Below are 26,029 nucleotides of genomic sequence, written 5' to 3'. Positions count from 1 at the left end.
TAAGAACAAGAGTTTATGGGAAAAATAAAGCTGGGACAAACTAAAGGTCTATGCAACTTTGTAACCACAGCACTAACAGAAAACCGTAACATTCCTTATGTATAATCTGGACAATTAAAAAGCATTTGTTAAATTCTTCCTTAAAAACCCTCAGTAACAACTGGGGAGGCATTTTGATGGAAGGGGGTTTGAGGAAGGGTGGGGCTGCATTTTGATGGAAGCGGGTGTGAGGTTCACTGCTGAGTTACGGAGACAAGGGCAAAATGCACAAAGATGGAGAAGCAAGCAGTTGTCGCTTTTACACCAGAGCATGTGGCCAAGTGGTACGGTGGGGGAAGGTGAGCAAATGGGGCATTGGAAGCGGCGCTGCTTCCTCCACTGTTTGCTGAGTCCTGCTCTGTTAGCGCCCTCTGTGTTCAGCCACCGTTCCTTGGTAGCATAAAATAGTGAAGCCTGTATGACTGAGCAGGACTCCTCTGCAATGCCACTTTCCCCATTCGCTGGAAGGGGTGAGATACTGTGTCACAGGAGCGCGCTTCGTTCGTCAAGTGGGTGAGTGCATTAGTAGCGTGGGTTGTGCTATATTGGTGCAATTAGCTCATTCCATCTGTTTGTCCCGCTGGACTTGGTGGCCCCTTCTGCGTGGCAATGTCTGTGCCTGCATTCTTTGGGTTTCAGGTCCTGTGGCTCATTGACCATCACCGTGTAGGTCCTCGGGCTATGACAGTTCACAGGCCACTGTTTCTGCCCTCAAAGAACCAACCAAGAATGCACCATGTGGCCCGTGGGAGTTACCCAAAAGCACTTGCTGGAGAAATGCCTCAGCTGCCCGTTAAGAGACTTACCAGAGTCCGGGAAAATGAAGTGGGCTCTGAACTTTGGAAAGAAGGGGTGGATTTGGGAGACCAGGAGGAGGTGGCATGTGCTTTTGGAGGCCCAGTGGACATGGAGGGTGAAGTGAGGGGGAGGTTGGTGGATAACTCATTCAACATTCACTGAACCCCCTGCTAGGTATCGCGATGTCGGGTGGCTGCGGTCTAGGTACCGGCAATACATCCGTGAACAAAACAAAGATCTTTGCCCATGTGGAATTTACATCCTAGCAGGGGGAGCAAGATAATAAACAATAAACAACTAAATAAGTCATGCAGTATGTTAGCAGGTGTTAAGTGCTTTGGAAGAAAGAACAGAAGCATAAGGCATTGGGGAATGCTGGCCCGGTGTGTGGGGCAGGGGAGCGGGTTACAGTACTGGGTAGGATGGCCAGGGAAGACCTTCTGGGAAAACTGGTTTGAAGGAAGTCTTGCAGGAGGTGAGGGAGGGAGCAGGGTGAGCACCCCCTGCTGGGTGGGGGAAGAACATTCCATGCAGAGGCAGTGGCTAACCCCCAGGGTTTTCCAGCTCAGCACTACTGACATCTTGGACTGGATTGTTCTTCGTTGCGGGGCTGCCCTGTGCATTGCAGGATATTGACCAGCTTCTCTGGCCTCTACCCACCAGATGCCAGGAGCATCCCTGCGGTTGTAACAACAAAAATGTCTCCAAATAATGCTAAATATCTCCTGGGGGCAAAAATGCACTGAGCTAGGAGCCTGCTCGGGTGTTGAAGGAAGAGCAAGGGCTGGATGTGATGGAGAGGAGTGTAGTGGAGGAGGTCAGAGAGGTGCCAGGTGGTGGTGGTGGTTGAGTTGTTATAGAGGCTTGTGACTCAGTAAGGACTTTGGCTTTTACTTGAGATGTAGTAGGGAACTATAGGGGGCTCTGAGCAGAGGAGAGAGGGTCTGCATTGCAGAGATGGGGAGCATGGGGACCCTCCCCACCCCCACAGCCCCATCCCAACCTGAACAGAAACCTCACACCCCCGGTTGAGCAATCCCAGACCCAGGGGCTCAGTGACCCGTATTTGCAAACCTTTCTTCAAAGACAAAACCAGCCCCCAAAGGGGACAAATTGCTTTTCATTTCTCTGCTTCTCCGCTGGTGGCTTCATATTCATAACACGATGATCAGTATCACCAGGAATGGGGTTGTTGCCTTAAAGGATAAATTAGTCTGACTCTTAACTCAATAATTAAAACTGTGATGGCGCTCGGCCTGCAGGGATAATATACTATTATTATAGTCGTTTGTTTCAATTAAATGCTTACTGATTTTACAATAGCAGCTGGGCACCTGTGCGCTACAGCTATTATTCTGAACAAGATATCTAAATTTCAGGAGAAATTTGTCAGCGTGCGAAGGATCTCCCGCCAAGCATGAAAGTGTATTAGAAATACTTACGGACGAGGCTTTGGGGCCAGGGGCAGGCACGGGGGAGGCTTGCTATTGGTTCTCTTTTCCTCTCTTTTGTCCTGGATTTTTTTTTCCAAAAAGGAGATAATTTTCAATTATTTGACGCTTAAAGCCCCAGGACATCTCAGACAGCAGTGTGCCCCTGGGAAGACTGGCACGGGGGAGCTTTAGTTGTGACTTCCCAGATCATTGATTCAGGGATGCAGTAAGCTGAATCATGCCTCACCAGATGCCCATGTCCTGATCCCTGGGGCCTGTGACTGTGTTACCTTATCGATCAAAACGGGCTTTGCCGATGTGATGAAGGTAAAGATCTTGTGATGGGCATATGGCTCCGGTTTCTTTGTGTGAGCTCAATGATGTAATTTCAGAAGTACTTACAAGAGGGAGATGGGAGGGCCCAACACACAGAACCACTGCTGATGAGACCACAGAAGCAGAGAGCAAAAAGGTCATGTAATATGGGACCACAAGCCAAGGCATGAGAATACGGTTCATCCAAAAAAAAAAAAAATATGGAAATGCTTCTCCCCCGAGCCTCCAGAGAGAACTAGCCCCGCCAACCCCTTCACTTTAGTTCAGTGAGACTGATTTTGGACTTCTGACCTCCAGGAGGTGCATGTGCTGTTCTTGCTTCTGCAAGGGAAGGAATTTGTGTTATTTTACAGCATTAAGTTTGTGGTAATTTATTACAGTAGCAATAGGAAACTAATACACAGAGTCTCTGCTGCCTTCTCAGAGGACTGAGACATGTCGACTTTCTCTGGGGAGGCAGATATGCCGCAGACCATAAGGCTTCTTGTCAGTTGTCAGTGCCCAGACCTGTTGCCTGTGGCCACCCCCTTAGCACCTGCAAGCACACTTACCCTCCACCAAGTCCCAGCCTCTGGATACCCCTTGATCCTTATATCCCACCCTCCCCATCACTCCAGCCCTGCCAGGCTCCAGGCGGCTTGCAGAGCTCATCACACTGGCCCGTGCCTCGGTGCCTTTGCATGTGCCGTTCTTGCTCCTGATATACCCTCTGCACCCTCCTTATCTTCGGCAGACTTCAAGAGTCAGTTCAGTTTTTGTTTTTCCCCTGTGGAAAGGCTTCCTGGCTCTCCAGGTATTGGAGGGGCTCCTGCTCTGGCACCCCACAGGACCCCAGGCACACCTGGGTTGCTGCACTGGTTAAAATTGTGGGCTTATTTCTGCCTCCCCCACCAGAAGGTGTACTCCTGAGATGGGGTGTTTCTAGCTCAGGGTCTCAGACATAACAATCCTCAGGGAATGTTTATTGAATGAATGAATGGAGTACCAGGAGCAGCTTGGAGCTCCGGGAGGTCTAGAGAAGTGAAATGGCCGCAGAGAGAGTTGTGATGAGGGCAGCTCAAGACAGAGGCCTACAGAGGACATGAGAAACAGGCTCGAGGCAGTGACTCAAGGAAGCTCAGAGTCAGAGGACAGAACAGTGGCCAACTTCTGGGTCTCTGTCACCATCTGGGCCTCTCTGCCAGGTCTAGACTTCTAGACTGGACTCCAGACTCTTCTTCCCCTTCCAGGACTGGTATGAAGGAGCTTTGTCATTGACTGCTCACATCATGGATCTGGGTATGGTGGGCTGGATAAGAATCCCCCGCAAAGATGTCGACATCCTAATCCCCAGACCCTGTGAACATGTTAGCTTCCATAGACACTATGTTGATTCCCGAAACTTAACACATTTCTGCCTGTGCTCATCACCTTCACTCTGCCCAATCCTGCTCCTCCTTCTATGTCTCCACCTCAGAGAACTGCAATAGGCACCCCTTATCACCATTTCATCCCAGGAGTCTTGCTTGACTCAGCCACTACTCATCCCACACATTCCACTCAATCACCTATCAATATCAATCTTCCTCAGTGCCTCTCGGACCTACCTGGTAGATTTGGCCACTGCCATAGACCGTACTCCAGCCCCCTCTCTGGGACCTCTTGTCTCCTCTCTCAACTGCTTCATCCATGTGCAGCCAGAATGGTTCCATAGGGCAATTCTGAACACATCCCTCCCCTGCTGAAATCCCTTCGATGGCTCCCCATGGGCCTGGGAGAACCTTCCCCAACTCTGGCTCTCAGGCCTTTTGCTGTCCATCCCTGCTGGCCTCTGAAGCCGCAGTGAAGCCACCTTGGGTCCTGCCAGGTCCATGTCAGCTCCACGGCTTTGCACAGACTGTTTCCTCTTCCTGGACACCCACAGCCACTTCACCAGCTAACTCCTGAGCAGCTGCAAGAGTCAGGCCAGATTCCACTTCCTCTCGGTGGTCACCTTCTTCTGCAGATTAGGTGGGAAGGTCTCTGCACACGTCTTACTCCTGTTCGCCCCACCACCACCACGCAAGGCCTCTGGAAGGAGGGACTGTGTGTTCTCTAACCCAGCATCTGCACTCGGCACTGGACATGCTCAACAAGAGTTGCTGCAGGGCTGGAAGGAGGCGCAGCGGATGCATGGGGAGAGGCTGGTTCTGGCCCAGGCATTGGGACCCTGCTCGATGCCTGGGAGATGCAGAGAGCTTAAATGTGCTGGGTAATGGGGTAGCATGGGCCAGCCAGGTGGTTGTCATCAGTCAGGTTCCCTGGAAACAGACTCTGAGATGGAGATTGTGTACAGCAAGTTTTGGGGGAGCACTCTCAGGAACGTCACCCATGAGAAATAAAGGAAGCAGCCTGGGGCAGAGAGAGAACTTGAACCAACGTGCATTGCTACAGAGGCCTCAGCCAATCCTGTGAGCTCTGGAATGCTAGGATGCCCCTTCTGAGATGTCCCAAATTGAGTCAAGGGGGCTGGGCCTTTGAACCCCCACATGACTGAATGTAGTCCACCCCTTCAAACGACTTGTAACCATGGGGGAAGCAGCTCCACCAGCCACAGGCAATTTCTGGAGAGGGGTGCAGCTGTGAGCTGTCAGAAGCCCATATGCCCAGCAGCTGGAGAACTGAGTGCCGTGGTCCTGAAGGGGCCGTGGGGCGTGCAGGGGTCACAGCTGCACTGATTTTAGAGAGAGGCTGCAATGCAAGGTCAGAACAAGAGCCCAGCTTGTGGCCAGCGCAAGGCTTGGCCAAGTGAGAGCACACTGAGTAGGTGTTCGCTGAGGCTGTGCTGAGCAAGTGGGTGCAGCAATGGGGTAGGGCTGAGGACACAGGCCTGGGAGCCACACAGACATTCACGTGAATCCAGCTCTGCCGCCTACAGCCAAATGACCTTGGGCACGTGACTTCTCATGCTGAGCCTCAGTTTCCTTGTCTGTAAAATGTTGATGATGAGCACCCCTTTCTTGCATGCCTGAGTAAGAAGAAACTGTGGTCAACAGGTCAGTGTCTGGCAAATGCTACCTGCCACATAAAGGATAGCATTTCTACCATTGCTTCTACTTACCACACTCCACTACCGAAGGGTTGCCGGTCTGTGGCCCTGGGCCAAAGGTCCTCTGCCCATTTTTTTTTTTTTTTTTTTTTTTGAGACGGAGTCTCGCTCTGTCACCCGGGCTGGAGTGCAGTGGCCGGATTTCAGCTCACTGCAAGCTCCGCCTCCCGGGTTTACGCCATTCTCCTGCCTCAGCCTCCCGAGTGGCTGGGACTACAGGCGCCCGCCACCTCGCCCGGCTAGTTTTTTGTATTTTTAGTAGAGACGGGGTTTCACGGTATTAGCCAGGATGGTCTCGATCTCCTGACCTCGTGATCCGCCCGTCTCAGCCTCCCAAAGTGCTGGGATTACAGGCTTGAGCCACCGCGCCCGGCCTACCCATTTTTGTAAATAAAGTTTTATTGGAACACAACCACAGCCCTTCATTTGCATTCTCATCTATGGCTGCTTTCCTGCTCCTGCAGCAGAATTGATTTGAGTAGTGATTAGAGACCATCTGGCCCGCAGAGCCTAAAATATTTACTATCTGACCCTTTACAGAGTTTGTCAACCCCTGGATCTGACAAATAGAGCAAATATTTGTGAAGCGCCCTCCTGTGCCATGCAGTGTGCTGTCATTTTTAGTGTCCTTGGAGCCTCCCTCTCAGGTTTCAGAACCTTCTATTGTTTCTCACCTCTTCTTTTTTTTTTTTTTGAGATGGATTCTCACTCTGTCACCCAGGCTGGAGTGCAATGGTGCAATTGCAGCTCATTGCAACCTCTACCTCCCGGGTTCAAGTGATTCTCCTGCCTCAGCCTCCCGAGTAGCTGGGATTACAGGAGCCCACCACCACGCCTGGCTAATCTTTGTATTTTTAGTAGAGACAGGGTTTCACCATGTTGGTCAGGCTGGTCTCAAACTCCTGACCTCAGGTGATCCACCCACCTTGGCCTCCCAAAGTGTTGGGATTGCAGGAGTGAGCCATGGCACCCGGTCATTTCTCACCTCTTCTTAGCCCAGTGGAGATCTAGTTCAAGCTCATACCTTAAGCAAGTTCATGAAGGGATGAAAAAGGAAAACTTTTGTCTTGAACACCCACTACGTGTCTGACTCTGTACAAAGTTACCTTTTCATTTGATCCTCACAGCTGCCCCATGAGGGCAGGGTCATTGTTACCCCGTGTTGAAGCTGTTAAGATCTGTATGGATACAGTGAAACACAGCTCAGCCTCAGAAGACAGGCAGAATTCTGGCTTTCCCACTTTCTGGCTGTGTGATCTTAGGCAAGTCACTTAACCTCTCTGGGTTCCAGTGTCTTTACTGTCAAATGGGGGTGATAAGAGTGCTTGCATCAAAGATTTGTTGGTGACTCTCCTAGCATGGTTCCTGGGGTGTAGTGAGCCCTCACTGTAATACTAGATATTATTATCGTTATTATTATTTCTATCATTTTCTGTAAAACAAGGACATTGGGATCTAATGGAAAGCGCTACTCTTTTAAATTACTCAGGGTCAGATAGTTCTTTATAGCAGTATCAGAATGAACGGATACAGAAAATTGGTACCAGTAGTGGGGCAATGCTATAAAGATACCTGAAAATGTGGAATCAACTTTGGAACTGGGTAACAGGCAGAGGCCGAAAGCATTTGGAGGGCTCAGAAGAAGGCAGGAAGATGTGGGCAAGTTTGGAACTTCCTAGAGACTTGTTGAATGGTTTTGACCAAAATGCCGATAATGATATGGACGGTGAAGTTCAGTGGTCTCAGATGGAGACGAGGAACCTATTGACAACTGGAATAAAGGTCACTCTTGCTATGCTGTAATTTCTGATTGTGCTCAGAAATTAATGGGAAGTGCTGGGTGCCACGCCTCACACCTACAATCCCAGCACTTTGGGGAGCCGAGGAGGGTGGATCACTTGAGCCCAGGAGTTCAAGAACAGCCTGGGCAACAGAGAGAGACCCTGTATCTACAAAAATACAAAAAATTAGCTGGATGCCATGGCTCTGCCTGTGGTCCCAGCTACTAGGGAGGCTGAGGTGGGAGGATCGCCTGAGCCTGGGAGATGGAGGCTGCAGTGAGCTGTCATTGCACCACTGCACTCCAGCCTGGGCGACAGAGTCCGGGAATTAAGGAGAAGTTTCTGAACCCTCTCAAACTGAAGCAGGGACTTAAATAAGAGCACAATTGAACAGAGCCTTTGCTGCCATCAGAAAATACATTCCACACTGTATACATCTGCCAGCACATCAGACTGGACCCTGTACATGTATACAACTCTGACCTGTAAACAAAAAGGAAAGAAAAACATTTACTTGTGGGGGGGAAATTCCACCTTTCCGGGCTGAAGAAAATAAAAAAAAAATTAATTGTGGAAAAAAAGAAAAAAAGTTTCCACCTTCCTGGGCTGAGTGTGAGGCTGTGTTGAATGATAACTCGTTCAGGCCTCGGAGGACGCAGGGCGGCTGCCAGCTCTGTGAATCAGCAGAAGGCGGGAAGGAGGAAGGTGTGATTTGTCTTGTTCTGTCTTCACTGTGTGGGGTTACGCTGAGCACACGAGGCTGCTCTCCACAGAGACTGCAAATGGGGAGTTTGTGAAAAACGCCCGTGTGTTCCCGCAGCCCTGCGAAGCTATTAAGCTCTGCGATCCTAATTACGTTCACAGCCGCCTCGTTCCTGCTGCCTCCTCCTTCCTGGGGCGGGTGCAGATGTGGCTCGGGAGCGTGGCCATATGTTTCCATGAGGGAAGCAGGAGGCTGGCTTCACTTGGTTCCCAGACATCTCATGAGTGCCGGCTGCCTGCCCAGCCCTCTGCCTGGTGCTGGGAGGCAGGTGTGTCCGCACTCGCGCAGATGCTGGGAGGCAATGTGGAGAGCTCTGCGAGAGGCTTGGAAAGAGGGTGAGGCCAGAGGATGGAGCAGGAGAGGGAGGGCTTCTCTGAGGAGGTGAGGTTTCCGATAAGCCATAAAGGAGGATGACACAGAGGGCAGGTGTCCAGTCTAGAGAGAAGCCCACATGTCCCCAGGGAACTCTGGGAAGGGGCTGGAGAGGTCGGGAGGAGAGAGATTGTACAGATCTTCAAGGGGTATTTTACACAGCTCGGTCATGGCTAAGTGGGCCCGTGGGAGCTCCTGAGAGATAGACAACAGGGAGGTGACATTTCATGCCTCAGAACGGTCACTGCAGGGGCCACCATGGCACCTGGACTCAGGAGACCATGCTGGAGGCTGGAACCAGAGCTGCGTAGCTTGAGATAGCCCTGAAAGCAGACCCTGACACAAAGGTTTGGGTGCAAGAAGTTTGTCTCGGGGTGAACCCAGGAAGCCCTTGGAGGGAAGAGGGCAGGTGAGATTGAAAGAAAAGAAAGTCATGGGTTGTTACCACTGTGGGCAACAGGAATGGGGTCCTGCTGTGGACCCTCTGAGAGACTTGTGGATGTGATCCGGGAAGGATGTCAAGTCTTCTGGGACGCAACTCGGAATCGTCCCACTGAGGGGACAGGAAGTCAAGGTTTCATCTGCAAACCGTTCTCACTGGCTGAGGGTCATTCCTGGGGCCCCAGTTGGTTAGCAATTCCAGCTGTTTGGGCCAGAGAACACAGGGAGGGAGGGAAGCCGTCCACATGTACAATAACCCTCTGTAGGGACCCCCGAGGTGGGCCGAGGGCCGAGGGGCAGGGCCCCCACTGCGTCTGCTGCAGCTGATCAGGAATAAAGGCTGTAGCTGCTAAAAGTGTTGGGGCAGCAGGGTGTGGATTCTGATTGGAGTAGAGGTCTTGTGAACTGGTAGAGTTTTCTAGAATGCATGGAGGGATGGACAGGGTCTCACCACTTCTGTGTCCCTCTCTTGTGAGCTCACCTTTCTTCTTCTAAAGGCTGAAATTGGCTTTAAGCAGAACACGTTTTTAGGTGCAATACGGGAATTTTAGAATCATCATGGGGGATGCCCCTATCTGTAGGTGTCCATGGAGGAGTCACAGACTCACTTGGAAGGAAGGTAAGATGGGAGGAAATGTCAGACAGAACCTGAGGAGCACCAGCGTTTAGTGGGTGGGCTGAAGAAGAGCAGGAAGGACTGGCTGGAGAGGCGGTTGGACAGCCAAGCACCAGGCCCTCGATGGAGAGAAGGGGGCTAGAAGGGGAGGCAGCAGGCGCAGGAGTTAAGGGGGGAGAAGTGGCCGGGCCCGGTGGCTCAAGCCTGTAATCCCAGCACTTTGGGAGGCCGAGACGGGCGGATCACGAGGTCAGGAGATCGAGACCATCCTGGCTGACACGGTGAAACCCCGTCTCTACTAAAAAATACAAAAAAAAACTTAGCCGGGCGAGGTGGCTGGCGCCTGCAGTCCCAGCTACTCGGGAGGCTGAGGCAGGAGAATGGCGTAAACCCAGGAGGTGGAGCTTGCAGTGAGCTGAGATCCGGCCACTGCACTCCAGCCTGGGCGACAGAGCGAGACTCCGTCTCAAAAAAAAAAAAAAAAAAAAAAAAAAAAAAGGGGGGGGGAGAAGTGTCTTGGGGAAGGCATCGTAACTTAGGGAGGAGGGTAATACTTTAGAGTTCAGCTCCACGTTTAGCAGCTGTGTGATTAGGGGCAAGTCTCTTGGCCTCTCTGAGAGTTGGCTTTTTCTGCTGGGGATGATTATATTCTGCCTCCTATGGTAGCTGTGATTAAATGAGTCCTATGTGGACATGCTCAGCACAGTGTCTGGCACATATTAAGTGCTTGATAAAAATCTCTCCTCTTCTTCCTCCTTCTCTTCCTCCTGATGAGGATGATGGTAAGGACACTGATTACAACGGTATGGGTAGTAATGAGGACAGATGCCAGGTGAGTCGCTGGTGGGAGGAGTGGCCCAAGGACAGTGAGGAGAGACAATTCTTTGCACAGCTGGCTGCATGGAGAGGAAGAAATGTTGGGGCAGAAGTTTTTAGGGGACCTGGAGCTAAGAGAGATTTTAATTTGAAGATGGGAGAGGAGTGATGTCGATGAGATGCAACCGACAGACAGAGGAGACGGGAGCTGAACCGATGGAGGCGGAGGCTTTCTAGAAGCAGAGCCTAAGATGAGGTTCTTGTGAAGGTTGTTTACTGAGGGAGGGGCTGCAGGAATCAGGGATTGCAAGGGAAGGGGCTGAGCATGGATGTAGCCTCGGCTGGAGACTCGCTTCAGCCTGATTCCACAGGGAGCCCTGGAGCGCAGATTCACTGCAAGCAAACAGGGTGGCCTTTAGCACCCCTGTGCCAGTCAAGCAGTGGTGAGGTCTGCTACAAGGCGGGCTGTTGGTGTTAGGGAGATGTCATAACCTCCTGGTAGAACCAGCTCCCATGTGGCCACTTTTCTGGAGATGGGGGCAGGTGCCAATGCTCCCAGAACACAGAGGAATGGGTACAGCAGCATGGTAAAGGGGGTGGGGTCCGGCACCGACAGTGTCCACTACAGCGGGCATCCTCAGCTAACAGGCCTCAAATTAGGGGCACATTTTTCACCTTGGGGAAATTAGGACAAAGTTTTTTAAATGCCCTAGAAAACCTGGGATGCTTAGTGGCTATCCCCATGTCTTGCTGGTTTTTATCTATGAATAGCCAGTCATGTACTGTCTTTGTGAAGGGAACTGTCTCTCTAATTGACTGTGAGACCCTGAAGTGGCAGTTGGGGAAGTGGGCGCTCTCATCCCCAAAGCCTGGCATTGTGTCCATCACAAAGCATGGACTCATGAAAGGTCCGACCATATGTTGAGAATATATTTGTAACTATAGCAAGAATGAAGCTTCTCCACAGAGACTTGACATCCTTCCTGGATCGCATCCAGTTCTGCTGTTATGGCTTTAATTTTATTAAATAGGTCCAACAAGCATTTGCTTTTGCAGTATGCAGGCTTGAATCCAGGAATTAGGATATAAAGAAAAATCACTGGACAATTGTACAAAATCTGTAGTTCTAAAGAAGGCACATTCTGAGAATCTTACTCCAAAAAATAGGCAAAAACATTCATAATAAACTTCAATTATACGGTATAGCCATGTGATGAGAAGAATTTGCAATCAGGAAAGATGGCTTTCAGGTAAAACGTGTATATTAGTCTGTTCTCATGCTGCTAATAAAGACATACCGAAGATTGGATAATTTATAAAGGAAAGAGATTTAATGGACTCACAGTTCCACAGGGCCGGGGAGGCCTCACAATCATGGTGGAAGGCAAAAGAGAAGCAAAGGCACGTCTTACATGGTGGCAGACTCTTGTCTTGTACAGGGGAACTCCCATTTATAAAACCATCAGATCGAATGAGCTTATTCACTATCACAAGAATAGCACAGGAAAGACCCACTCCCATAGTTCGATTACCTCCTGTTGGGTCCCTCCCACAACATGTGGGAATTATGGAAGCTACAATTCAAGATGAGATTTGTGTGCCAAACCATATTGAGATGTGACCACTGGATGTAAAAATTCAGTGAAAGCAGCGAGCACCACTGGTTGTAACCAAATAAGTGAAGATGATCAGCTCCAGGTTTACTCCTAAAACTCCAAGGGAGAAGTTAAAGGGCTCAAAATTATGACTGAAAAGATAAAACATCCTGATGATTCAATGTGTTTAAAGGAAGCTTAGCAAAAAGGCAATAATCAAATAATTGTAGAAAGTATCACTTATCTGAAGAAAGTGGAAAATGTTCCAAAGGACCTAGCGAATATCAGCAAAATTAAATCTGTTACCCACGTGTAAAAAACATCATAGTGCAATGTTTTTAGTTCAAAGAAACTTTGAGATTCAAAAAAGCCGTTATTGTTGTCATTATTATTTGGGGGATCGGATTTTATTCTAAGAGGATCAACAAGCCAATGAAGAATTTTGAGGAGGATGGTAGCCTGGCCTGATTTATTTATGTGTTTTAGAGAGGTATTAACTGGTTGAGATGTGAGGAGTGTGAAAGATGCAGGATTCATTATGGAGGTGGAACCAACATGGCGTGTCCTGGCTAGTGCCTGGGGTTGTAAGGGAAAGGGAGAAGACAGGGTTTATGTTCAGGTTTGTGGCTTAGGTGACAGCAAGAATGCCAGTGCCATTTTACTATTTTGTAAAACTGGAGGAGGAACAGGTTTCAGGAGAAACACACTCCATTGCAGCGTGTGAAGTTTGATATGCTTGCAGGGCATCTGAGGGAAGATGTCACTCAGGCAATTGGATGTGGGAGTCTGGAGCCCAGGTTGGAGGTGAGGGGATCAGGCTGACCCTATTTCAGACATTTCAGGGTGCCTAATATGGCCAATTCAGTCACGTGGGTACCAGCCATTTCCCCTCATTCCAGACTTCCCGGAACCCATCACATTTAACACTCTGCTTGGAAGAGCCCATATTGTTGTTGCTGCTGCTTTGGATCTGCTTTTGAATAAATAAATATTGCAGGTACAAATTAAGGTCCCTTTGTACCTCTCTGTCCTCAGAAGGAAATAACCACTATTCTGTAGTGGGTGTTTTTAATGCTTTTTCTACATTTTCATATATCCTTGAACACCTGACAGTGATGTTTTATATTTTAAACGTGTTCATAAAGGCATTATACTATACGTGTCCTTCTGAAACTCTCTTCACTGGTTATTGTCTTTGAGTTCGTCTGCACTGGCAGATGTAGGTCCAGGTTGGTCAGGTTAACCCTCTACAGAATTCCATTATGTGAATACACTGCAGATTTTTCCATCTCTCAGTTAGTGAATGTTTACATTATTTCCAGTTTTTTTGGAATTAAATGCCATAATGATCATCTTTGTTGTAATGCATAACTTTCTAAAGGTAACATCATAATTCTCATATAAATATAAGATGAAAGTGTGCCAGAAATTCATTTAAGTCATGATTAATGAGGAATCCGGTAAGATATGACAACAGATCCAAAGGCAAATCTGAAGAATGGACACATATGTAGGCAAACAGGATGGTGAAATAAATTTTCTAAGAAATGCAAAACGGGTTAATAGCTATGGAGCCACTAAACATAATGTTTGCAATCACCTTTTTTACAGGGTGGGATCAATTATATCCCTATGAGACAAAATTTGTTTGCATTTTTATAGACAAGAATGAGTTTCACTCTACCTCACACCTATTAGGATGACCTCTATTGAAAACAGCGGGAGAGAGAGAGAAACAAGTGGCGTGGATGTGTAGAAACTGCAGCTGGAACCCTTGTGTGTTGCTGGTGGGAATTGAAGTGGTATAGCCACTATGGGAAACTGTATGGTGGTTTCTTAAAATTAAAAACAGAGTTACTATATGATACAGCAGTTGGAATTCTGGGTGTCTGCTCAAGGGAATTGAAAGCAGAGTCTCCACGAGATACGTGTGCATCCATGTTCCTAGCGGCATTATTCATAATGCCCAACCAAGTGCCTACCAGCAGATGAATGGATAAGCAAAAGGTAGTCTATACATACAAGGGCGTATTGCTCAGCCTTAAAAAAAGGGAAGAAAGTTCCGATTCAGCTACCACATGGATGAACCTTGAGGACCTTTTGCTAAGTGAAATAAGCCAGTCACGAAAGAACAAATACTGTGTGATTCCACTTGTTTGAGGCACCTGGACTAGTCATATTTCTAGAGACAGAAAGTAGAAGAGTAGTTTCCAGGGTTGGGGGAGAGGAATGGGGAGTTCTTACTTACTAGGGATGGAGTGTTAGTTTTGCAAAATGGAAAGAATGCTGTGAATGGCTGCTGGTAATGGCTGCATAATAGTGTGAACGTATTTAATGCCACTGAACTGTACACTTAAAAATGGTTCAGATGGTAAATTTTATGTGTATTTTATCACAATTTAAATTTTTAATGATTAAAAAATCAGTAGCATTAATATCATCTTTCTAGTGATTCAAGAATCACTTGAACCTGGGAGGCAGAGGTTGCAGTGAGCCAAGAGCTTACAAAGTTGTAAAATAACCTAGACAAAGACATATACTCCTATAGAAGCAGGTAACCCAGAGGTCCACTGGACAATGCCCTGCAGTTCATTGAATGACACTAATTTGTCCATTTGAAGGCTTTTGCAGTTTTCCACACTGTGTGTACGTCTTCTTATGCATGTGGGAAAGTTCTTTATAGTAAACATCTTGGAGTAGAAGTCTAAGTTATAGGATATCTGCATCTTCAATATACTGAGTATCGCTAGGTTGTTTTCTAAAGCGTTTTACATACTAGTCTACACTCCTAACAGCAGTATACGCAGAAACATAAATGGTCTGGTAAACTTATGAAAAGGTGGTCACCCTCACTAGTGATCAGAATGGTAGAAATCCGAGGGACTTTGAGAGACTTTCACACTTAGCAGGTTTGCAAAAGTTCAAAAATTTGCCATTATCAAGAGTTGGTAACAATATTAAATCACCGAGTCAGGAATATCTGATAGAAGAATTCTAAAGCAGGTGGCTGGGAAGAAAAAGAAAACAAGCCCTAACACATAGCCCTGAGGCCAATTTGACCTTGAGGAGATAATGCCAGATTCTTGTTTAAGGCTTATAGAAGGTGAGAGTGCGTAAGCTGTGGGGTGGGAAGAGGGGGATGTTTAGAGAATATATTTTAAAACCTTCTGTCCTTTAAAACAGTTCACTTTAACTCTGTTTCTCGGATATTTGTATGATTAATAATCAAATATATATGTCACAATATATTAAGAACTGGGTTCGAAACCAAAATCTACCTACACACAGTTTACAATTAAAATTATGCAGGACAAAAATAAAACTGCAAAATTAGAGTGATAATGATAGCAGATAAAGTAGGATTTAAGACAGAAACATTAAGGCAAAGATGCTTATTTTTTTTATGAGCAAGGAGAAGCCACAGTAAAGACATAGCATTCTGGGACATTTACAGGATAAATAACTTCACATTAGTATGTATGAAGAAAATCTGTTTAAATTTTAGAGAGAAACTGCTGGAAACACAATAGGAATGGCAGGCTTTATGGAAAACAGTATGGTGGTTTCTTAAAAATTAAAAACAGAATTACTATAGATACGGCAATTGGAATGCTGGGTGTCTACTCAAGAGAATTGAAAGCAGAGTCTCCACGAGATACATGTGCACCCACATTCCCAGCAGTATTATTCATAATGCCCAACCAAGTGCCTCCCAGCAGATGAATGGATAAGCAAAATGTCTTCTATACATATAAGGGTGTATTGCTCAGCCTTAAAAAGGGAAGAAAGTTCCGATTCAGCTATCACATGGATGAACCTTGAGGACCTTAAGCTAAGTGAAATAAGCCAATTCTTCTGAGATTTTACACCTAAAGTAGTCAAAACAGTTTATTGAATAGACATATGGAGAAATGTGTACAATATACAGTATTATTTCCAATATACATGAACAGTTTTGCAAAAATGGATCATACTTGGGTGACGAAATAATCTGTACACCAAACCCCTGTGACATGCAATTTGTCTGTATAATAAACCTTCACATATATCCCTGAACCTAAAAGTTTTTAAAAAGGAAAAACAAATTGATCATAACCTAAGCTATAACAAAAACCTCACTACATTTCAAAAAGATAAAATTCTAGGATTCATGGTCTCTGATCATAACAAAGGATACATTAAATAAAATCACTCTTCCAAATAATTTTAGGGTAAGAAATAAAATAATCAGTATAGAATATTTTAAAAATATTTACATGTAGCTAAAATTCTCCTCAGGAGAAAAATCATAGTTACAGAGCAGGGTTTCTCAACCTCAGCACTATTGACATTTTGGGATGAATAATTCTTTGTTTGGTGGGAACGTCCCTGGCCACTACCCAGCAGATGCCTGTAGCTTCCCACCCTCCAGTTGTCAGAACCAAAAATGTCTTCAGAGAAATGCCTCCTGCATGGTAAAATTGCTTGTCTCAATTCCTGCCCTAGATGTTTCTATTACTAAAAAAGAAAGTGTGAAAATAGCTTAATTTGAAAACCTATGTAAACAACAACATACGATACCTCAAGTCAACATTAATAGAGAAGAAAGCAGAATTTAATGAATTATGAAAGTAGTCAATTTTTTTAAAAATTTAAGAGCTGGTTCTTTGGCTAGACAGTTGAAATATATAAAGTTTTGGCCGGGTGCGGTGACTCATGCCTGTAATTCCAGCCCTTTGGGAGGCCGAGACGGGTGGATTGGATCACTTGAGGTCAGGAGTTTGAGACCAGCTTGGCCAACATGGCAAAACCTCGTCTCTACTAAAAATACAAAAAGTAGCCAGGTGTCGTGACATGTGCCTGTAATCTCAGCTACTCAGGAGGCGGAAGCAGGAAAATCGCTTGAACCCAGGAGGTGGAGGTTGTGGGGAGCCAAGATAGTGTCACTGCACTCCAGTGTGGGCAACAAAGCAAGACTACGTCTCAAATAAAAAATAAATGTATAAACTTTTGAGAAGGAAAATTTTAAAAAGCAACATGTATTCACAATATTACAATTGTGAATGGGAATGGATGAAAACCATAGAGTGTATTTAAAAACATATTATCCAGTTATATGCTAGTATGTGTTAGTATCTGGATAAAATGAATAAATGTGTGTGTGTGTGTGTGTGTATATATATATATATAAAAAACATTTACCAAAACTGACTCAAGAGAAAATGGAAACTAAAATAGACCTATTAGCCATGAAGGATATTGTGAAAACAAAAAGCACTGGGCCTCAGATGGTTTTCTGTTTAAGCTCTTTCATTCTCTAAGGAAAATGTAATTTATATGTTGTTTATTCTGTTCTAGAGCATAAGGGAAAAGTTCATTTTCTAAAGCTGATCATAACAAAAACACCATTTGACAAAAGTAACCCTAAAAAATAAAAACTAAGAGATATGTAATAAAAAAAGACATGCCAGACACATTCAAACACATATACAGGCAAGGACAGCATTATTAATATCAGACTTCACGGAATTTGAGGCAAAAAATTAGACCAAAAAAGATAATAGTTTAATCCCCATAATGAAGATATAATTGTCTGTCTGCTTTTTGCGATAAAAACCAACATCAGGGCCGGGCATGGTGGCTCATGCCTGTAATCCCAGCACTTTGGGAGGCCAAGGTGGGCAGATCACTTGAGGTCAGGAGTTCGAGACCAGCCTGGCCAATATGGCGAAACCCCGTCTCTACTAAAAATATAAAAATTAGGCATGGGGGCACCACCTGTCGTCCCAGCTTACCTGGGAGGCTGAGGCAGGGGAATCACTTGAACCCAGGAGGCAGAGGTTGCAGTGAGCCCACTGCACTCCAGCCTGGATGACAAAGCAAGACTCCGTCTCAAAAACAAAACCAAACCAACATCAAATGCCCAAAACAAACACTTTATGCATTAAAGGGAAATTTTTTATGGAAGCAGAAAAAATTGCAGGCAATCTGGACAAGACTGTGTAAGATTAAAGAGCCAAAAAGGTAAGGAATCTAAAGAATAATCACTGATGGAATGGATAAATATTATACTGCTGTATTCGTCTGTAAACACGCCCTATTCTTTGTAAGGACTGTGGAATATGTACACAATTTAATCATATTTGGGTCCCGAAGAAAACCTTAACAAAATCTCAAACTTGGCGAATAGTACAGACCCCATTCTTTCCTCATTTTTGTTACTAGAAATTGTAGCCAAAAGAAAAAGAAAATTAGCCACTTAGAATTTCCAGAACTCTTTTAGTTAGATTCTCTTTTTTAAGTTCCAGGGTATATGTGCAGGGTGCGCAGGTTTGTTACATAGGTAAATGTGTGCCATGGTGGTTTGCTGTACCTATCAACCCATCACTTAGGTATGAAACCCAGCATGCATTAGCATTTTTCTTGATGCCCTCCCTCCTCTTGCCTCTGACAACAGGCCCCAGTGTGTGGTTTCCCTCCCTGTGTCGAAGTGTTCACATTGGTCAGCTTCCACTCATAAGTGAGAACATGAGGTGTTTGGTTTTCTGTTCCTGTGTTAGTTTGCTGAGGTTGATGGCTTCCAGCTCTATCCATGTCCCTACAAAGGACATGATCTCATTCCTTTTTATGACTGTATAGTACTCCATGGTATATATGTACCACATTTTCTTTATCCAGTGTATCATTGATGGGTATCTGGGCTGATTCCGTGTCTTTGCTATTGTGAATAATGCTGCAATGAACATACACGTGCTTGTATCTTTATAATAGAATGATTCATATTCCTCTGGGTACATACCCAGTAATGGGATTGCTGGGTCAAATGGTATTCCAGAACTCTTCTTGAACAACTCTTGGAACAAAGAAAGTAGATTTTAAATGTTCTAATCTGAGCAATGTTATATGAAGTAATGAATATATTATTTCACAGTGTATATATGCATCAAAACATATCGTACATATAAATATATACAATTTGTCATTTGTCAATTAAAAAATATAACAAAATTGAGGGGGAAGCAGCAACTATAAATCTTTAAAATGCGGAGGAAGGGATAAAGATAAAATGAGATATTAAAGAATTAGAAAACAGAGAAGCAGAAGTGATAAACTTGAGATTTGATTCTTTTGAGGAGAAAAGAAACAACCCACATAAAACTGAAAGCCCATTTGTTTTCCTAATGAAGAAAAAACGAGAGAAAAACCAGATACTTGATGTTAGAAATTAGAAAGGGGAAATAACCACAGATGCAGAGGAAGGAAAACTCATAAGAGTATGCAAATAGGTACGCCTCACTGAACAGGGCGTGGACACATATTTAGGTCCAAAGTCATTCTAAATGTGTGTTTAGTGTGAGAAATGCTTATATGTAAAAACCAGTAGTTTGCTTATATTCCAAAAGCAACCAGTTAGAAAATATCATGGGGAATGGAGTTAACAATAAAATTGCTGACCTGTAGGAAGGAAAGTGCTCAACTTTATCAAGAAATTTATTCAATGTATTTAACACATGCTTATACAACATAGGGCTCACGGTATGCCAGGTACATTTGATCTTTAAGAACCCTAGCGTGTAGGTTTGCTCATATCCACATTTTACAGATGAAGAAACTGAGGCACAAAGAGGTTAAGTAACTTGGCCAAAGTCACCCAGCTGGTAGATGGCAGGACCAGGATTCAAAATGTAGTTAGCGTCCAGCATCTGTGGGCTTTGCTGTCATGCTGACTGCTCAGTTCATGCAGAGACATATCACATTCCAGGAGGGAAGACTCAGTCTCATCAAATGATCCAACATAACCGGACTGAGCTCTCTGGCAGGGGCTGAAATGCAAAGCATCTGTCCGAGGTGAGAGTCAGTAGAATGGCACACAGCCACGGAGCTGCCGTTTTCCCATGAATGCGCTGGGGCTCCATCTTGAGATTCGCCTGTCAGGGATCGGAGCAGGAGCCGTACCCATCACTTCTCCTCTGCATTCCGTCCTCCCAGTCTGCTAGCACAGATGTGATGGAGTGGCAGGACAGATCCTTCCTAACTCAAACCCCCTGTCCTCCTCTCTTAGATCCAGGAGATGGTCCACTCGGAGGTGGCCGCCTATGACTCAGGCCGGCCCGGGCCCCTGCTGGGTCGCCCGGCAATGCTGGCCAGCCACATGAGTGCCCTCAGCCAGTCCCAGCTCATCTCGCAGATGGGCATCCGGAGCAGCATCGCCCACAGCTCCCCATCACCCCCGGGGAGCAAGTCAGCGACCCCCTCTCCCTCCAGCTCCACGCAGGAAGAGGAGTCGGAAGCGCATTTCAAGGTATGTGCAGTGCAAGGAACAGAGCCTGAAGCTGCTCTCCTGTCGGTAGGGAAGGGGTCCTGTGGGGAAATGGGCATCACCTCCCTCTAGTCAAGACTAGAAAAGCCCGATGTCTTGGGACTGAGCAGGCCTTCCGGGTGGTGGTTGGGATATCCACCACAGAGCTCGGTGGTTTTCTGTTAAGACACCCAGGCCACGCTGGAAGCCAAGGAAAAAGCACATTGGCAGGTGGAGCACCTGGTCAGGGGGATGGCACCTATGGGCCTTGGGACATAGGGCTTTGGCTGCTCCATGTGCTGAGTGTCCTTGACAAGCTGTGTCCCCTCGGGGCTCCCACAGCCTTGTGTGTAAAGCAGAGAAAATTCCAACAAATGTCGAGGGGATGGGGTGAGACAGTCCTGTGAAAGTTGGCAAAGCCTGACTCCTGAAGGCCAGTGGGCGATTTCAGAGGTGTGGACGGCTTCAGCAAGGCCATTGGGGTCACATTTGCGGCCGTTTGGCCCTTTTAGGAGAAAATATTCTGACAAAACTGTGTGATCCAGGAGGCAGCACCTCTGGGCCTAGAGTATTCACTGACCTTGAGGGTGGGGTGCAAAAATGACCCCCCCCCCCCGCGGTGGGAACATGGGTTCCCCCAACATTCCTGGAGTCGACTGGTTTGACCTCTTCAAGAACATGGTAGACATGGTAGGGATGAGAACCTGCCACCTGTCCAGGCTCTGGCCCTTCTTTGCATTGACTCCAAATCCACCTCCCGCTGAGAGAACATCGTGTCTTACCAGGGAGGAAAACAGAGGCCCAGAAAGGCCAAAGACAGAAGTGTTTGCCTGGGACCTCCCAGCAAGCTAGTGGTGGAATCAAGACTTACCTCCCTTCCTGCCTCCTACCTCTGTCGATCCAGTGTCCCTTCCACATGGTGGCCTCCCAGAGACCTGGGGCAGTAACCCTGAACTTCGGGGGAAAAGGGAGTTTACCTCTGGATCCTGGCCCAGCTTCATCCTAAGGATGACTCAACCTCTATTATAGTTCATGCAGGAACAGTTTTTGTTTAACAAACACTCCCTATAGGCCAGACACTGCTCTAAACACGTAACAAGTATACGTCCATGTAATCCTCATAAAAGTCCTCTGGGACAGGGACTGTTATTATCTCTGTTTGGCAGATGGGGAAATAATGTATCTGTTATCATACAGCTAGTAAGTGGGGGAACCAGGATTCAAACCCAGGAGGCTGCAGGTGTAGTCCAGTGCATGTGCCCTCAACCCCCTGCCCTGCTGTGCCTGTTCAGGACTTTATCAATGACAACATGCCTCTTCATCCCTGATCTTGCTAGGGCCACACCATGGTGCTAACATAACTGGGGCTTGGAGAAGAGGGTGGCTGCAGAGATAAGCCTCAGGAACAGAACCATGTTCTTCAGACATGGATGCCTGATCACGCCTACTGGCCCATGGCTTTATCATCAGTTCAACGTGTCACCTCCATCTTCTTGGCTCCTAGAGCCAGAGTCTTCACTGCAGGGTCCAGGGCTTTTGACCAAAGTCCCCTGTACCTGCATGGCTTGAGTGACCCAACAGAGCCCCACTGAGGTCTGTGGTGGGCATCCCAACCGCCCCCCGCCCCGGGAAGCCCGAAGTCAAGTGTTCACAGGATCGTGGTCCTGCGGTCTGTCCAGGGTGAAGCCACTGGCTCCACCGCTGACCCAGTAACAGTCGCTGTAGCTTCATCCCCTCCCCACTTTACAGGGGTCCAGGGACTAAGCTACCTGCTCAAAGCTGCACAGCTGAAACATGGTGGTGGAGACCAGCCTTTTGTAATGCAGGATCCTTTTTGGGGATTATTTGTGATCACAAGTGGGAGAGCATATATATATAGATAGATATCTATATAGACACATATCTATATAGATATATATCTAGACATGTATCTATATAGATCTATATGTAGACATGTATCTCTATATAGATCTATATATAGACACATATCTATATATACACATATCTATATATCTATATATACACACATATATACATGTATATATACACATATATACAGGTATATACACACATATATACACACATATGTGTGTGTATATATATTTATACACACACACATGCACACACACTCCAAACTTGGAAATAGGCCCCCAAATAACTGCACATTCTTTCAATGTCATACCAAAGCATTGGCTCACAGGGTTAGTCAAGAATTATCTGATTCTCTAGGAAAGTGGACGTTTGCTTTGATTCATTATTCATTATTGATTAGGGGATTTTATAACTCTGTAAAAGAAGAGGTTACCTTGGGGGGGAAAAATGTAATAAGAGATGTGATTGTTGTCTGATTATAAGGCAAATTAACTTTGCCCAGTAGAGATGCGAATTTCTGTCCAGTAGAAAAGATTAAAAGTCCTAAAGGTGATAGTTTTAGCGTTCTATTGGCACTAACCACTTTCACGTGTAATTTAGCAATCTAATTCCAGCATTCTTTCCATTCTTTCAGTGACTATATAGTCATCTTCTCCTCCTGCATTTCTCTGAATCAACTTTACAATCATGCTGGTTCTCTTTAATGAGTTTAACACCCACCCAGGGTGTGTGTGTCTGTCTGGCCATTGCCCTTTCCACCTTGCTAGTGGTTATCTGTGCATGAGCAGGGCTGGAAAAGCGCAGCTTGGCCGGAGTCTGTGTGGATTGCCTTTGGCAGGAGGCCGTTGGGCTTCTTTGGTTATCTGACTCTTCTCACTCGGGCAGATATCGGGAGAAAAGAGACCTTCAGCCGACCCAGGAAAAAAGGCCAAGAACCCAAAGAAGAAGAAAAAGAAGGACCCCAACGAGCCGCAGAAGCCTGTGTCGGCCTACGCACTCTTCTTCAGAGACACTCAGGCCGCCATCAAGGGTCAGAACCCTAGTGCCACTTTCGGTGATGTGTCCAAAATCGTGGCCTCCATGTGGGACAGCCTGGGAGAGGAACAGAAGCAGGTGAGCCTCCCTCTCTTTCTGGGCCATCCCCTGAGGCTTTGTGGTCCTGGAGCCAAGGACACACTTTGAAGGTCTGAAACCAGGCCCAGCCCTGGAACTGAGACTCTTGCAGAGGTCTTTCCTGGGCTCAGTTGCCCATCTGTAAACTGGGAAGCTGGCTGCCTTCCAATTCTACTAACCAACTGCATTTACTAGCAGCTTAACCACTCTGAACCTCTGCTTCCCCCTTGATAAAATGAGAACAAGCATCTCCATCCATCTTGTCCCTCCAACCCTAAAGGTCTGGAGTCCAGGCCAGAGCTTCCTGTCGCACTGACCATGTGCCTGTGGCCTCCCCTGAAGGCCTCCAGGGAGAACAGAGAGCAGAACTAGCTGGTAGGCAAATGGAGCTGCCAGCTCTGTGACCTCAGGCTGACCACCTGAACTCTGAGCCTCGTTTTCATGTCTATGAAACAGGGGTGATGGCAACTCATTCGCTGAGCTCTTGTCTGGGCTGAGCTCTCCCTCCGGTATTTCACTGAATCCTTACAACACCCTGTGGAGTAGCCATTGCCTTCCTGTTTTGGTAGAGACACCAAGAGGTAAAGTGACTCGCCCAGGGTCACCAGCGTGAATCACGGTAGTCAGGATTTGAACTCACATCTGTAGAAGCAGGAGGCTCAGTTGGGATGTTGGCATGAGAGACATGAATCAAATAAGCAGATGAGTAAATGTAAAATTACAGTTGTGATTGTGCCATGCACCAGGAGGATACATAGTTCATGAGAGTGGAAAGAGCAGGGACGGACATTGTCCCTGGGGTCCGGTCTCCAGGTGAGAGCTGAAGAGTGAGCTCTCTTTGGAGGAGGGGAAGTGTTCCAGGCAGGGAGGCCTGGTAAGGGAAGGAGCCTGGAAAAGCACAGGGGACTGAAAGGAGACCAGGATGGCCAGAGAGGGGACAGTGAGAGTCCCCATGGCAGAGACAGAGCTGGAAAGGAAGGCAGAGGCCAAATCACGCTGGGGTTTGCAGACCTTGGAAGGAGTCAGGCCCTGTTCTAAGAGGAGAGAAAGCCAGTGAAGAGTTTTATGCAGAGGAAAGACCAGAACAGCAGCATAAGGCAGGTAAGAGTGGATGTGGAGGGTGCACAGTCATCCAGGTGGGGGAAGGTGGGGCCTGGAGCATCTTCTAGAATGGTTTGGGGTAGGGGACATCCTGGCAGCCTCCTTGCATCTGGCTTCTATTCTGAGTAAATGGAGATGCCAGTCACTGGATGGGAAATATGGGGAAAGTAGCAGGCTTGGGGCAGAGAGATGAATTACTGACTTATTTGAAACATCTCCTTTACCGTATTCTAAAATTTTAGGTAAGTTTGGAATATGTTACAATGCAGAGAATTTATTTGTGAGAGGACCCCCACCTCTGGTAGGAGAGTAGGGAAATGAGACAGGGAAAGGAGGGCAGCCAGGAAAGGGCACATTGTCCCAGGAGAATCCACCATGGGCAACTGGAGCACAGTCCCGCTGAGAACTCAGGAGCCTGCTTAGAATGTGCCAGGCCTCAGGGTCATCCTGTCTGAGGGGCAAGGGTGCTGGGGTGGACACCAGCATTCCTTCCTTCTGCAGCACCTCTGACCTGCTACACATGCCAGGCTCCTGCCACCAGAGGGACCCCCCGGCAAAGGAATATAGCCGGTGGCAGCTGGAAGTAGAGCATGTTTGTAGGACAGGGGTAAGGACTGGGGGATATTGGCAGGGCACTGCGGCTTTTGCTACAGGGACATCTGTCTTTTTCACTTGTGTTTTGTTGGCAACCAACCAATTCCCTTTCAAAAGACTTCAGGTTTTTTTGTTTGGTGGGGGAATTTCCTTGCCGTTTTATACAGTCTGGGGAGACAGTGGTCTCAAGTGCTGTGTCCCCAGGCATTCCTTTCACTGATGCTTTCTCTGACTTTGTTCAGCACAGCCCAGAGACAAGCAAAGGCGGTTGAGAGTCCCAGCCCCTGTGTCGGTTTCATTTCTGCTTACCCGCCTGGTGTTTTATTTCTAACCCAAGAACTTGGCATATAATTTATTTCCATCCAATAATGGGCATATCTCTCCTTTTACTTAATGCATTATAAATGGCATGTTTCTCCCCATTTTCCTAGCAAATTGTTTATGTATAAAAAGTTAGGGATTAAAATAGTAAGCTTGGCAGTTACAAATTAATCATTTCTGATCATTTTTAATTCCTGAGTCTTCTAGGCTTAAAAAAAGTGTCTATAATTATGTACATATTTATACACATATATCTTTTACAAACAATAATTTTGTCTCCTTTGTTATTTAAGAGACAGGGTGTTGCTCTGTCACCCAGGCTAGAGGTTAGTGGCATGATCATAGCTCACTGCAGCCTTGAACTCCTGGGCTCAAGCACTTTTCCCAGCTCATCTTCCCAAGTAGCTGGGCCTACAGGCGTGCCGTGCATCACCATGCCCCACAAAATTTTTTTCTTTTTTTTTTTTTTTATAGAGACAGGGTCTTGCTGTGTTGCTCAGGCTGACAAACTCTTAGCCTCAAATGCCTCCCAAAGTGCTGGGATTAGAGGCATGAGCCACTACATCCAGCCTTGTCTCCTTATTTTGTCTCCTCACTTCTCAGATTTCTAATTTTGTTTTCTTTTCCCAGTTATGTTGACTAGGACTTCTAAAAAAGAGATGTTCAGCAATGGTGGGGATAGTGGTCTTCTTA

General features: G+C 46.6%; 1 protein-coding gene across 6 annotated transcripts in view; it reads left to right on the top strand.

Annotated features, from left to right (window-relative positions):
* Positions 1 to 26,029, top strand: part of TOX2 (TOX high mobility group box family member 2) — a 159,230-nt gene that overhangs the window by 121,048 nt on the left and 12,153 nt on the right. For all 6 annotated transcript variants that reach the window (XM_025399409.1, XM_025399411.1, XM_025399412.1 and 3 more), the window contains 2 exons: positions 20,099 to 20,338; positions 23,093 to 23,320. In XM_025399409.1, coding sequence (XP_025255194.1) covers positions 20,099 to 20,338; positions 23,093 to 23,320 — 468 coding nt within the window. The remainder of the gene's footprint in view (positions 1 to 20,098; positions 20,339 to 23,092; positions 23,321 to 26,029) is intronic.

This window comes from Theropithecus gelada, chromosome 10 (genome assembly GCF_003255815.1).
Source record: "Theropithecus gelada isolate Dixy chromosome 10, Tgel_1.0, whole genome shotgun sequence".
NCBI classification, from domain to species: domain Eukaryota; kingdom Metazoa; phylum Chordata; class Mammalia; order Primates; family Cercopithecidae; genus Theropithecus; species Theropithecus gelada.
Note: the sequence above shows the minus strand (reverse complement) of the source record. Positions and strands in the feature narration are given on the sequence as shown.